Source organism: Condylura cristata, unplaced genomic scaffold (assembly GCF_000260355.1).
Source record: "Condylura cristata isolate star-nosed mole 26May11 unplaced genomic scaffold, ConCri1.0 scaffold00028, whole genome shotgun sequence".
Classification (NCBI taxonomy): Eukaryota; Metazoa; Chordata; class Mammalia; order Eulipotyphla; family Talpidae; genus Condylura; species Condylura cristata.
This window is the reverse complement of record NW_004567129.1, coordinates 17,629,332-17,642,939: the sequence shown is the minus strand read 5'-3', so window position 1 is coordinate 17,642,939 and position 13,608 is coordinate 17,629,332. Positions and strand designations below refer to the sequence as shown.

The 13,608-nt window shown below is 53.1% G+C and overlaps 1 protein-coding gene across 2 annotated transcripts in view; it reads left to right on the top strand.

Moving 5' to 3' along the window:
- The first annotated feature begins 2,036 nt into the window (after window positions 1-2,036).
- SLC9A5 (solute carrier family 9, subfamily A (NHE5, cation proton antiporter 5), member 5) overlaps window positions 2,037-13,608 on the top strand; it is a 19,184-nt gene continuing 7,612 nt past the window's right edge. The window contains exons 1-12 of one of the 2 annotated variants that reach the window (XM_004690478.1): window positions 2,037-2,289; window positions 5,018-5,320; window positions 7,037-7,200; window positions 7,787-7,865; window positions 8,149-8,326; window positions 8,857-9,077; window positions 9,297-9,499; window positions 9,741-9,830; window positions 9,928-9,998; window positions 10,706-10,835; window positions 11,289-11,377; window positions 11,505-11,631. In XM_004690478.1, the coding sequence (XP_004690535.1) occupies window positions 2,103-2,289; window positions 5,018-5,320; window positions 7,037-7,200; window positions 7,787-7,865; window positions 8,149-8,326; window positions 8,857-9,077; window positions 9,297-9,499; window positions 9,741-9,830; window positions 9,928-9,998; window positions 10,706-10,835; window positions 11,289-11,377; window positions 11,505-11,631 (1,842 nt within the window). In that variant the 5' untranslated portion in view covers window positions 2,037-2,102. The remainder of the gene's footprint in view (window positions 2,290-5,017; window positions 5,321-7,036; window positions 7,201-7,786; window positions 7,866-8,148; window positions 8,327-8,856; window positions 9,078-9,296; window positions 9,500-9,740; window positions 9,831-9,927; window positions 9,999-10,705; window positions 10,836-11,288; window positions 11,378-11,504; window positions 11,632-13,608) is intronic. The other variant, XM_012730758.1, reaches the window with a different exon arrangement.

The following is a 13,608-nucleotide window of genomic DNA, read 5'->3' as shown; positions in this document are numbered from 1 at the left end:
GGGCGGGTCCCCGCCCCGCCGCGTCTACCCTAAGAACTGCAGTCCTCCCTGGCTGGGCGGGGCTCGAGCCTGGGCGCAGCTAAGTGGGCGGGGCCTAGAAAGGGGTGGGGCCGAGTTCTGGGAGCGGGCATCCACAGCGGTGGGGCCAGCCTCTGAGCCCGCGGGATAGTGACCCCATTTGGTTCACTGGCTGGGCGGGCGAGAAAATCGGGCTCGCGCTCTGCCTTCAAAGGGCGGGGAGGGTTTCCGTGTGCTTGAGGGTCTTGAGGGAGGGACTTTCTTTCAGAGATTGTTTTTGGGCAGGTAGGATGGAAGTCTTTCAGATGTTAGCTGGCCAGATGGCCCTAATTCCTTAAATTTGAGGGTTGAAGTGGGCGGGTTTCTCTTATTCTGGGGAAAGCAGGAGATGTCCCACTCAGTTTGGAGTGAGAAGTGAAAACAGATTTTTATTTCAAGAAAAAGTTGGTATCATTTCCCTTTCAGTTGGGGGGGAAGGAGAGGGGCAGGTAACCCTCAGTTCTAGGAAAAAGATGGGTGACTCAGTTTGATGGAGATGTTTGTGGGCTGAAATAATGATCTCAGTAATAGGGATAATTAAAAAAAGAGATTATCGGATAATCCAAGCGAGGATGTGAAACTGGGAACAGTCTGAAAGACCTACTCCATCAGTCACAAGTTTGAGTGAGATGTTATACCTTAGGAGAGCAAGGAGTAATGATGTTCCTACATCAGACAGCACAGTGATCAAACATTATTTTTTGACAAGGATTTCTGGTTTTCATTAGTAAGGTTTGCAAAGTCAAACTTTCCGACTTGTTCTGACGCAGAGACTTGTCTCTTCATCAATGGGGGCAAGATGTCAGATGAGTTAGATTTTATCCTTACTGCCTACGGAGACTCTTGGTTGGAGGCTGGTTGTTTTGATCATGTAACTGCCTCTTGGTCAGCAAAGACGTGCTTGAGTTCATTCCTCAGGAGCATATGGAATTTTCTGCATGACATCTTCACAGGGCCAGCCAGTTCTGATTCTCGTCTACCAGGGACTTTGAACTTCTTCCAGCCCATCAGACCAGGGAGAGGGGACCCAAAATACACCTTCAGTTCTCAAGGTAGAACATGTTCCCTTCAGCTTTGGGGAAGAAGTGGGAGAAATGTCCCTCAGACTGAATGAAAATTGGAGACGCCCCAGTTTGAGGCGAGATAAGCCGAATGCCCTTCAGTTTGGGCTGCTGGAGCCCTCTTCGTAGGGAATTGATAGCTGCATTTTCCATAGTTTAGGGAAAGAAGATAGTTTCTTTCCATTTTGTAGAAAAGGCGAGAAGAGTCCTTTACAGTTTAAGGGAAAGGGAAGTCGGTGCCTCTTAGCTTGGGATATAAAGAGGAACAGCCTCCTTCTCAGCCTGGAATGACCTGGGCCCGCTCTGGGCTTTGGGGTATCTGGGGACATTGGTGACAGCTTTGACCATCACGGCCCTCTGGGAGCGCCCACTGCGCGTGCGTGCGCAGCTCTGATCTAGGCGGGGGCCCAAATGGGGTCTTAGGCTCGCTAGGGCCTCGCGAAAGGCGGCGGCGCACTGCCCCCTGCCGTCTGCGCAGGGCAGCATTGAGGCGGGCGGCCTAGGTACCCCCGGCCCCCGCAGCTCTCGCCCCCAAGCTGCCCTGGCTAAGGAGGAGCCCGGCCCCTTCCTCCTGGACCCCGCCCCCCAAGACCCACTGCTCCTGCAGCGGTCTGCGGTCTCCCGAGCGTGGGACGTGGCGGTGCGAGCGTGGGACGTGGCGGTGCTCCTGGAGGGCTGTGGCCGCTCGCAGCTCTGAATCCGGGTCGGGGAGGTTTGGGGGAGCCGACGGGAAGGAGTAGGTTGCGGAACTTGGGAGAGGACTGCATCGGGGAATTTCCAGGGCCGAGACTGGTGTAGAGGTTGGAGTAGGGGGTCCGGATTACAGACTCCCAGGGCAGGGTCTCGCAGTCGGGACCTGGCTTGGGGGTATCGGAGCCGGGATTGGGGGGAGCGCGCCCCACGTGCCTGTGACGCGGGGGCGGCCGGTAGGCGGCGGGGCTGGCGGCCGCGCGGTGCCGGGAGGGCGGCGAGGCAGACGGCAGGATGCTGTGCGCTGCGCTGCTCGGACTGCCCCTGGTGGGGGCGGGAGCAACCGAAGAGCCCACCCTGGAGTCGGGGTCGTCGGGAGAGCCACCCCCAGGGTTGGCCCTCTTCCGCTGGCAGTGGCACGAAGTGGAGGCACCTTACCTGGTAGCCCTGTGGATCCTGGTGGCCAGCCTGGCTAAAATAGGTGAGTGCTTGAGTGGTATGCTAGGCCGGCAGCCGGCAGGGGAGCCGCCCCCAGCCCCCAGCCCCCAGATCCTGCCCGGCTTCTTGCACTGTGCCCTTACTGAGATTCCGAATCCACAAATCCGGGCTGTCACCTAGTTCCTGTGCCGCCTTTTGTGGGTGTCTCTCTTCTCCTATTCGCGTGGGCGCTCTGAGGATTTGCCTTCTCCAGGGGCTGCCCCAGCTCTCCCCAGCCCCATCCCTAGACTCCTTTGCCCTCTTTCCCCTTGCAATATGCCCTTCTGTCTGGCCTCTCCTCCTCCATCACTTTGCAGCCTCCTGGAAACCTCAGCGGGGAGGACTTGTGGGGAGGTTGAGGGGATGGACTGTGTCCAGCACATCCAGGCATCCTGGTCTCAAAGAAGCAGCCTTTTCTGGACACCATGTCCAAGTGTATTTTCTCTTAGGATTCCAACTTGCCAATTCTCCTCTAGCTCCCCTCTTAACCCTAGAGACTCTGCCATGTGCTAGCTCTGCCTCCCCACTCCCCTCACCCCCATTTCAGGCCTACGTTCTCACTTCAAGGTATAAGAAACTTCTAGTTGTCTATGTGCTGCCTGTACCAGCTGCTTCTACCCCCAGCCTCTTTCATTCTGCACAACATTGAAGGCAGAGCTACAGATTCCTTTCCTTGAATAGTTACTTTTTCTTGTTCTGCCCCTTCCTCCCCACTTAGCAGTCAGCGGTCCCTCTTCCCACCAGAGACCCTCCTCCCTCTCCCTGTTGTGCAGTCTCCACTGTGGGGGTGACTAATTATAGCTGAGTGTTGCTACTCCCTCCCATCTATGCTGGCACAGCCTGTACCCCCAGTCTTACCAATTCAGTGTTCATGTAGGAATCACACAGCCTAGAATTTGCTCCCCTTCTCCCTCAGGGACACTGCTGGGGGCGGTGGTGGCATGAACAGAAGTCTCCACTCCTCTGTGGCAGACCATTAATAACAGAAAATGAGGCTTGAAATGCCTTCAGGAAGTCCAGTTGTGCCAGAGTACAGGCTTTTGTGATGGCTTTTGGATTGCAGTGCTGAGTTGATGCAGGCTCTCAAGGTGAGGGTGGAATAGGGTCCTGGAAGGAGAGGAAGGGGCACCAAAGGTAAGGATGAGTGTGGGGAGATCTATGGCTGGGCTGCCCTAGAGCCTAGCAGCAATGAGAGGAAAGTGGGAGGAGCCTTAGATTTGACAACCAAGAATTGAGCTTGTGGAAAAGTCTGAGAGTTGTAGGAGAGTGCTGATTATTTAGGGCTTATAGCAATGAGTATAGTTTTCCCAGAAGTCATAGTGCTTTTCCTAATTTGAATGGCACCTACTATGGGGGTAGGAGAAGAAAGCCTTCTCATCAGCTAATATATATATGTATGTATGTATGTATATATATATATATATATAATATGTGGGTGTGTGTATCCTCAAGAGAGGAATAGAATGTTCAGTGATACCTTCCCCCAGCTTTATTGCTAAAGAACTTTTCCCCTTTTTATTCAACAAGTATTTATCCTCACCCACTGTATGCCAGCTTCCAAAGGGCATGGCCTTGGCCTTGGGTGCTACATGGTGAACATAAAGACCTTTCCTACTACCCACCGCTCTGAGCTTGTATAGGGATAGATGTTCATTCATGGTCTCAGCCCCAAAGGAGAGTAGAAACAGTTTATTTTAGGTGACAAATATAGTAGTGGCCTTAGTGCCAGAAACCCACTTCACACCCCTCCTCTTTTCTTAGGGAGAGAACTGTTATTCCTCTCAGTCATATTTCATTAACATTTGTTGAGAACATACCATGTGTCTGGCATTCCACCAGGCAAACTTACACGCTATCATTTTATCCTCACCCTTTGTGATGAGTGTTCTTCTCATCTTATGGGAGAAGAAATCAAAGTTCAGGTAAATGAAACAGTTTTCCCAAGATCACACAGTTGGAATGCCATTGGTGGAGTCTGAAGAAGAATTGGAGAACTTCTGACTACTAGACTCAATGTTTTTTAAACTACTGAGTCCTTAGTGAGCCATGTAACGAAAAGCATGCTAGGCGAGGAGGTGTGATATATGTCATAGTCCAGTTACAGAAGCATGATAAAATAATATAATAATAGATATTTATGAGTGCTTATAATAAAACACTATGCTAAGTGCTCTTGTGTACATGGTTCTATTTAAACCTCACAACAACCCTATGAGAGCATCACTATTTTTATTCCCATTTTACTGATAAGAAAACAGATTCAGAGAGGTGATACTACTTACTCCAAGGTCACATTTTGGTAAATTAGAGAACTAGGCTTTGCACTCAGGCAGTCTGACTCCAGAGGCCCTGATTTTTTACAGCTATGATGTGCATAAAAATATACTGGGTAGCATTTGCTCAAGTTCAGATAATATCTACAGACCAGGGAGATCAGAGAAAGATCCCCTGAGGATGAGAGTAGAGAGGAGGGGGCATTTCCAGAAATAGAAAAAGCAAGCCCAGGCCTAGGTTGCCATGACAGGAGCACGGCGAAGCAGTCAACTTAGGCGCAGTGGAGGGCTTGTCTTAGAGGCTGGAGATTCGAGGAGACCTGCACTTCTTTTTTCCTTCTTTGGTTCCAAGATTGGGACCTTCTAAGCCTGGGAGGTTATAGGTGTGTGTGTGTCTGTGTGTGTGTGTGTGTGTGTGTCCCATAAACAACCATCTCCTTTCCTCTTCTTGCATTGCAGTGTTTCACTTGTCTCGGAAGGTGACATCCCTGGTTCCTGAGAGTTGCCTGCTGATTTTGCTGGGCCTGGTGCTTGGAGGCATAGTGTTGGCTGTGGCTAAGAAAGCTGAGTACCAGCTGGAACCAGGCACCTTCTTTCTCTTCCTGCTGCCTCCTATTGTGTTAGACTCAGGCTATTTCATGCCTAGCCGACTATTTTTTGACAACTTGGGTGCCATCCTCACCTATGCCGTGGTGGGCACACTCTGGAATGCCTTCACAACAGGCGCTGCCCTCTGGGGCCTGCAGCAGGCTGGATTTGTGGGTGAGTCACCCTAAGACCCAGATTGGTAGAGGGAGGCTTTGCTAGACTCATCACCTGTTCCCTTCCCCAGCCCTGGAGAGCCCATGTTAGTGAGAGCCAGGCCCCAAGAGCTCATCCGGGGTCCCTCCCCACTGGAGTGCACGGCAACACTCCAGATGGGCCTGCAGCCTTCATTCAGGTCTCTGCCAGTCGAGTTTGGGCTCCTGCAGCGTGACAGCTGACAAGGGCCTGGTTCCTGGCTGTGTGTGGGCTGCCGAGGCTGGGAAACCAGTTAGCACTCTGCTGCCTCCTGCCCTCTGTTACCACTCTGCCACTTACAGTCCTGCTCCCCTGAGACATAGCTCACCTCTCCTGCCATGGCCTGCTATCCAACTGCTGTTCAAGCCACGTCAGAGTGGTTTTCTATTTTTATTATTTTTAATAAATACATGTTACACATTCACAACCCTATGCAGTGTGTCATCTCTACTTATCCCATTGATCCCGTTGGGGTAAAAGTTGTCTCACTTAATGGAATGGGAAATAGAGACTCTTAAACTCACTTGACATCAGGCTCACGGTTAGCAGGAGTGGACTTTGTCTTCAGGCTGCCTGTCCACTGCCATCTTCCTTATCTCCTGCCCCCACCCCCAATCCATTCAACCCTGAATGTTGATAATTCAGACTTCTTCCAGGTTGCCAAGGGAGGTTTGCAGTTTCTATTTGGGGACTCTAACCTGATTTCTGTAATGGCTTAGAACTTTTTGGGGCAGGAGTGATATAAATTGCCATCATCATTATAGTAATCCCAGCAGTAGGTTGACTATTGGGCACTCACAATATATTAGGCATGGGCTAAATAATGAATTTCTTAGGCAGGTACTATTATCCTTCCCAGTATGTGCATAAGAAACCAAGGCTTGGTCCCTCTCTGGTGCTGCAGTAGGTTCAAGTGCAGCACTGTGAAGCTAGCCATAGCTGCCTTAGCACGAGTTCAACTCCTGGTCAGGGGGGTGACTCATGTGGTGCAGCAGACCGCTTCTGTCTCAGCTGTCCTTTGTCAATCTGCCTGTTCTGCTCCCACGCCATCTCTGGTGAATCCTCTCACTGTCCCTGCACCTCTGGCCTGTACCTCAGTTCTGTATGCATAAATAAATCTCAAAAAAATAGAAAAGAAACTGAGGCTCCCAGAGATTATATAACAAGTTCAAGTCCCACGTGTGGTGCATTTCCTACTCTATTCAGCCCTCATTGAGGGAGAGCCCCTTCCACCCCTGACAACTGTGAGTGTCACATCGCTTATGCTGAGAACCACAGGTGTGGAAAAGAGCATTCTCTTTTGTTCTTCTCCCTCACAAAGGCAGTCAGCAGCCAGTTTCCACCTGCTGGTGGTTATTATTACTGTTGCTGCAGTTTTTATTGTCAGTGCCACCTTAGCATGTCAGGTTCCCTGGAGCGTCTCAGCCATCTCCTGGCTTGATTTGTGCAGCAGTCTTGTGAGGTAGGCAGAGGAGGAGGATGGCTGAGAGAAGTCAGGTGACAGCGACAGAGCCAACACCTCAGAGCTGGTAAGTGGCAAAGCCAGGCCTCCGGCCCGAGTCTCCCGACCGGCAGGACCATTCCGAGTCCTTTCTGACATCCTGGTGTTAGCGGTAGGGCAGAGTCTGGGCTTGCGGCCAGGAGACTGTGGGCGTCTCCATACGTCACCAGTGACTGTCCCCTGTGTGTTCTTGAAAGCCCCTCGGGTGCAGGCCGGCCTGCTGGACTTCCTGCTGTTCGGAAGCCTCATCTCAGCGGTGGACCCCGTGGCCGTGCTGGCTGTCTTTGAGGAGGTGCATGTCAATGAGACTCTGTTTATCATCGTCTTTGGCGAGTCCCTGCTCAATGATGCCGTCACCGTGGTGAGAACGCTCAGCTGGCTGCCGTTCCCTGATCCCAGCTGCCTCTCTCTGACCAGCAGATCCACCCCCCACCCCACCCCCCACCTTAATCTCTCTGTTCTCCCTCTTTTCACTCTCCTTGTAAGTAAGCCTTTTTGATTTTCTCTCTAAATCTCTGCTCTTGGGACTTAGCTTGGGTTCTTAAGCATGGAGTGAGGACTCACACCCAGGTACTCCCATTCTCCCTGAGCTTGCTGCCCTGTAACAATGTTCCTCACACCTAAAGAAGGTACAGATGAAGATCCATGCACACACGTCACTATGTATTTGCACATATATTATATACATAAATGTATAAGTCTGTCATTTAATTTTAAAACTTTAAAACTTAATGATGATAGTATTGGTTATATACCAGTAAGGCTTTCATGTGGCAGCTTTCCTTTTCAAAGATCACTGAAGCAATATCTCCTATTTAACATGGTTACCAGCCATGAGACCTTGTAACTCAGTGTATCCTGGGGAAGAAATCGGGTCTCAGCGTCCACCCTCTGTCAGCAGCCCCACTGCTCCACGCCTCGGCCCTGACGCTCCTGTCCTCACTCAGGTGCTGTACAAGGTCTGCAACTCCTTCGTGGAGATGGGCTCTGCCAAGGTGCAGGCCACTGACTACCTGAAGGGCGTCGGTCAGTATTTCTCCCCTCTCGGCTGGCACTGGAGGTCTGCCGCCCCTGGGTTGCTGAGCCCCCCCACCCCACCAAGGTGGGGGAGGCTGTTCCGGTGGCCTTAGTCCTCCCTCCTCTATGGAGAAGTGGGGCTCTGCGTGCCTGAGGTGGGGCTCCTGTGGGACCCTGACCCCGGGATGTGTAGTGGGCATCGTCTTCTACTCCCTGCCAGGCAGCAGTCTTGTCAGCCCCCCGGGGTGGGGTCCAGGTCAGGGGTCATGCTGACACCCCACTCCTCCCCCAGCCTCCCTGTTTGTGGTCAGTCTGGGCGGGGCAGCCGTGGGCTTAGTCTTTGCCTTCCTCCTGGCCCTGACCACACGCTTCACCAAGCGGGTCCGCATCATCGAGCCGCTGCTGGTCTTCCTCCTCGCCTATGCAGCCTACCTCACTGCTGAGATGGCCTCGCTCTCCGCCATTCTTGCGTGAGTCCTGCGGGCCCTGCAGGCAGGCAGCTGGGAGGCGGGCCCAGAACATGCTTGTCCCTCATGTGCGCAGAAGCAGGAGCCGAGGGAGCCCATCGTTTGCCCAGAGTCAGCCTGGTAGTGGGAACCTCAGGCTCCCAGGGGAGACAGTAAGGCTCGGACAGCGTTCTAGGATATGCCTCCAGAACTAGCCTGGGCACCCCAGAACCCAAGCTTCCTCTACTTGAAGTGATCTCCGGGGTGCAGGTCGAGCTGCAAGTGGACTTCAAGGCTGGCACTGGTGGCCACGGCACTCCAGGTGTGCCTGAATATTGTAGTCAGAGCCTGTTCCTCCCACCTTTTTCGCTGGGGGTCCTGAGTGGAAAGCCTGGAGATTGGACCCGTAGCCCACTGGCTATCCTTGGACAGTCTCCATGCCTCCCTGAGAGACCTGTGTTGGGCAACACCCTCTCGCGCAGCATGGGGAAACCCCAGAAGCTGGGCCTCCATCACCCCTCCTCACCTGCCCTGTCTCTCTGTTCCCCTCCCAGGGTGACTATGTGTGGCCTGGGCTGTAAGAAGTACGTGGAGGCCAACATCTCCCATAAGTCACGCACAGCTGTCAAATACACGATGAAGACTCTAGCCAGCTGCGCAGAGACCGTCATCTTCATGCTGCTTGGCATCTCGGCCGTGGACTCATCTAAGTGGGCCTGGGACTCGGGGCTGGTGCTGGGCACCCTCTTCTTCATCCTGTTCTTCCGAGCCCTTGGTACTGCTGGCACCTTCTGCTTTCCCATTCTCCTTCCAGCCCTGTCCCCCTTCACCTCAGCCCCAATGCGAGTCCACCTCCTTATCAACTCCTAAACTGCCCCTTACTGGTCTCCCCCCAGCCCCAGCCCCTGTCCAGCCTTAGCCCAGATGTTCGGTTCCCGTGACCCCAGTGCCCTCCCCCCAACGCCCTGCCGCCCTGGCCTCCCTCCCGCTGCAGGCGTAGTCCTGCAGACGTGGGTGCTGAATCAGTTCCGGCTGGTCCCTCTGGACAAGATTGACCAGGTGGTGATGTCCTATGGGGGCCTGCGGGGGGCCGTGGCCTTCGCTCTCGTCATCCTGCTGGACAGGACCAAGGTCCCTGCCAAAGACTACTTTGTGGCCACCACAATTGTGGTGGTCTTCTTCACAGTTATTGTGCAGGTGGGAGAGCCTCCCTGCCGCCCCCGAGGCTGGTGGGAGAGGGTCTAGCAGGATGTGGTGGGGGGGTTGGGGCCTCTGGGACAAGGACTCCTTTCTGGTTGTGGGGATGCAGGGGCCTGAGCTGCTGGACCTGGAGTGCAGTGCAGTGGGGTGCTGAAGCTGAGTCCTGATCATGGGGAGAAAAAGGAGAAAGGCAGTGGGGAACCAGCTGGGGCGGGGCTCACTGACTGCCTGTCTGTAGGGCTTGACCATCAAACCGCTGGTCAAGTGGCTGAAGGTGAAGAGGAGTGAGCATCACAAACCCACCCTGAACCAGGAGCTGCACGAGCACGTGGGTACCAGAACCCCATCCCTCCACCTGTCCCTCTTTCCCCTCTCCTATTTTGAGCAGAGTCCTGATCCAGTCCCCCTACCCACCCCCCTTCTAGACTTTTGACCACATTCTGGCTGCAGTGGAGGACGTTGTGGGGCACCATGGCTACCACTACTGGAGGGACAGGTGAGGGAGCTACCCCGAGGCTCCTTCAGCAGCTGCAGCCCCACCAGCCAGGCAGCCTGGGGCATGCGCCACACTTCTGAGAAGGGACACAGCCAGGCACAGGCGGGTGGCCTCTGCCTGAAGCCCTTCCGTGGCACCCCAGTTCTCTCAGCATAAGACAAGGTCCCAGTGAGGCCTGCCTGGCCCTGCGTGGCCTGCCCTGCGTGGCCTGGCACCTGCCTGGCCCTGGCCTCATTGTGCTCTGCTGTCTGCGACTGTCTGCCTGCTGATTACATGAACGCTGGGCTCAGGTCCCACCATGCGCCCCTGCCCCGCCACTGGGACCTTCGCACACTTCTGTCTACCAGAACATTCCCTCACCTCACCGACTTAGCCTACTCATTTTTCAGATGTCACTGTAGACATTGAGTCCTAAAGAGGCCTTCCCTGGCCTCCATGACTAGGGCAAATCCCTCTCATCCTCTGTAATTACCCATGGTAATTCTTGTCATGGTTGCGATTTTATACTTATTTGTACTACATTCAATTAGTGGCAGGCTTTCCCCTCACACCGTAAGCTCCACAAGAGCAGGGACTAAGATTCTCCCTGCCTGAGGCTCATACCAAGCCCATTCCAGCGCTGGGGGTAGCCCTGACCGGTCTGAGGAAGGGCCAGCTGGCTGGGCCTTGGGGATGGTACTCAGGGCCGGGCCTGGCACCCTCTGTAGGTGGGAGCAGTTTGACAAGAAGTACCTGAGTCAGTTGCTGATGCGGCGGTCAGCCTACCGCATCCGGGACCAGATCTGGGATGTGTACTACCGACTCAACATCCGGGATGCCATCAGTTTCGTGGACCAGGTGGGCTGGCAGTCAGTGGTGGGCGGGCAGGTGGTGGCGCTCAACAGAGCAGGACAGGAAGGGTGACTGGCAGGCCCTGAGCAGGAGGTTGGGAATTCCCGGTAGACTCTGCGGTCTGGGGCAGTGGCAGCCCATGAAACAGGGTGGCCCAAGGCTGACAATTACTGGCAGGCAGTACAGAGAGGCAAGAAACTGCTGAACTCTGGAGTCAGCAGATGTGGTTCAATTCTTATCACTTACCGGCTTATGGCCTTGGGTAAGTCACTTACCCTCCATGAGCCTCAGTTTCCTCCAACTGTAAGAAAATGGGATTTGAGTTCCCTAAGCACCTAGTGTAGTACCTGAACATCCAAAGAACAAAATAAGTGTTGATGACTGTGATTCTTTTCGTCATCCTCCACTGTCTGTGCCCCTCATCTAATGGCCCTCTGACTTGTGTCTTGGCCCCTGCAGGGAGGCCACGTCTTGTCCTCCACCGGTCTCACTCTGCCCTCCATGCCCAGCCGCAATTCCGTGGCAGAGACCTCTGTCACCAACCTGCTGTAAGTCCTTGTGCTCCCTTCCCCATCCTCAGGCTTCCCTGTATCGGCTTCTGCCTCTCCGAATCTCGCCTCCCCCTGGCCTGTGCCCCTGACCTCTCCCCAGCACACATGTTCCTGCCTCCTGCAGGAGGGAGAGTGGCAGTGGAGCGTGCCTGGATCTGCAGGTGATTGACACGGTACGCAGTGGCCGGGACCGTGAGGATGCTGTGATGCACCATCTGCTCTGTGGAGGCCTCTACAAGCCGCGCCGCAGGGTGAGAGCAGCCAGGGCCTGGGGGTGCTGCGGGGCAGTGGTGGGTGGTCCAGGGAGCTTGAGAGGCAGTTGGCACTGGCTGGAAGAGAGCTACTGATGCCCAATTGAAGAGTATGGGCTTCATCTTATCTGTGATAACCCTTAGCTTTTTTTTTTTTCCTTCTGAAAAAGGGCTTGGTGTGATTCAAGCACTGTTTGAGGATGCCTTCTCTGGCAGCAGAGTGCAGTTGAGGTTGGAGGAAGTGAGCAGAGAGGCCAGGAGAACGGGGTCTGGGCAGGGAGAGGCCCACAGAAGACTGGGTAACTGGTCTGGAAGGGAGGGGAGAGGAGGAGAGAGAGCACAGAGGGCTTGACGGGGTGACAGAAGCGGAGGGCTGAGGAACCTGTGGGACCACCTGGCATGGGGAAGGCGGCATCTGGGTTGGGTAATGTGAGTTGGTCCAGTGCAGATGGAGAAGCTCTGGGCCAGGAAGGCCCAGCGCAGCCAGGAGGCAATTTACTGCAACCCCACAAGGGGGCAGCAGGCCATTACCTTGAACCTTTGTGAAAAGGGAAGGCAGTTGTCATCCCGGATTTTAATGAGGCGGTTTTACTGGTGAGACAGAATTGGCTCCTTTAACTTGCTCCCGCTGGTCCTGATTTGATCTTTGCAGCTCTGCAGAATAAATTTTCAGAGGTTTTGAGACAGCTCCCTTGCACACGGCCTTCCTGCCCTCAGGTCAGCATCTTCTGTCTCCGGCGTATTTTTCTGATCATGAGAAATGAGGTCCAGAATGGAAGATGCTACTTTAGTTGTGGCTGACCAGGGCAGAGTAGGGGGACCATCTTACCCTTATAGTTCTGGAACTTGTCCTCACAGCTCAGAAGCCCTCCAGCTTTGGCTCACCACCCTGGGGCCCCATACAGTCTTACAGTCAGGCACGCTCCCCTTCCCCCAGTGCCTTCCTCAGTTAATGGCTTAAATCTTACCTCATCCATTGTGTGGAGTTTTTGTTTTGTTCTATTTACTTTTTTCCTAATGGAAAATTTTGGTCATTCCCAAAACTAGAGAGAATAAAGCAACATATTTATCCACCACTCAGCTCTAATAATGATCAATACATAATTAACCTAACTATAATCTTTCCTTCCACCAAGCTCCATCCATAGTTTATTATGTTAAACTAAACTCCAGACATCATCGCTAAGTAGGTCAGTATATTTCTCTGTGTGGCAAGAACCTTTTACAGAAATACAACCATCATACCATTATCACATGCAATAAATACCTAACTCCTTACAGCAGCCACCCAGTCAGCATTCAGTAAGTATCTCTTCCCAGATGGTTTGTTTAAACCAGGACCCAAATAAAGTCCACACTCTGCATTTGGTAAATATGACTCTTTGTTTGAAGAAAAAAAAAAATCTGTACCAGTTCTTCTCTTTCCCTTCTCTCCTTGCTATTTATTTGTCTTAGAGAATTTCTCATTTCATAGAGGTCCATGACTCTAGTCTAATGGTAGACTTTATCATGGTCTTCTTCCATCCTGTGTATTTCCTTTTTTTTTTTAAGATGTATTTATTTATGCATACAGAACTGGGGTACAGGTTAGAGGTGCGGGAGCCATGAGAGGATTCACCAGAGACAGAGTGGGGAGCAGAACAGGCAGATTAACTGAAACACACTGCTGAGGGGAACAGTAGGTGAGACAGGAGAGGTCTGCTGTGCCATGTGGGTCACCTCCCTGGCGGGGAATCGAACTTGTCTTAAATTGGCTGTGGTCAGCTTCATAGTACTGTGCTTAACCTGTTATGCCACCCAGGGAGGTCCCCCTTGTATTTCCTGGTAGTGAAATCTACATCCCTGTAATATTAAGGAACAGTCAGTATGTATTCCTTACCACATCAGGAAGTACGCAAGGACTGGTATACTGTGGTGTCTGTGGATGCATGGGTGTGATACTTGTGAATGGGTTCAGAGCAGCTAGTTTTAGTGTGG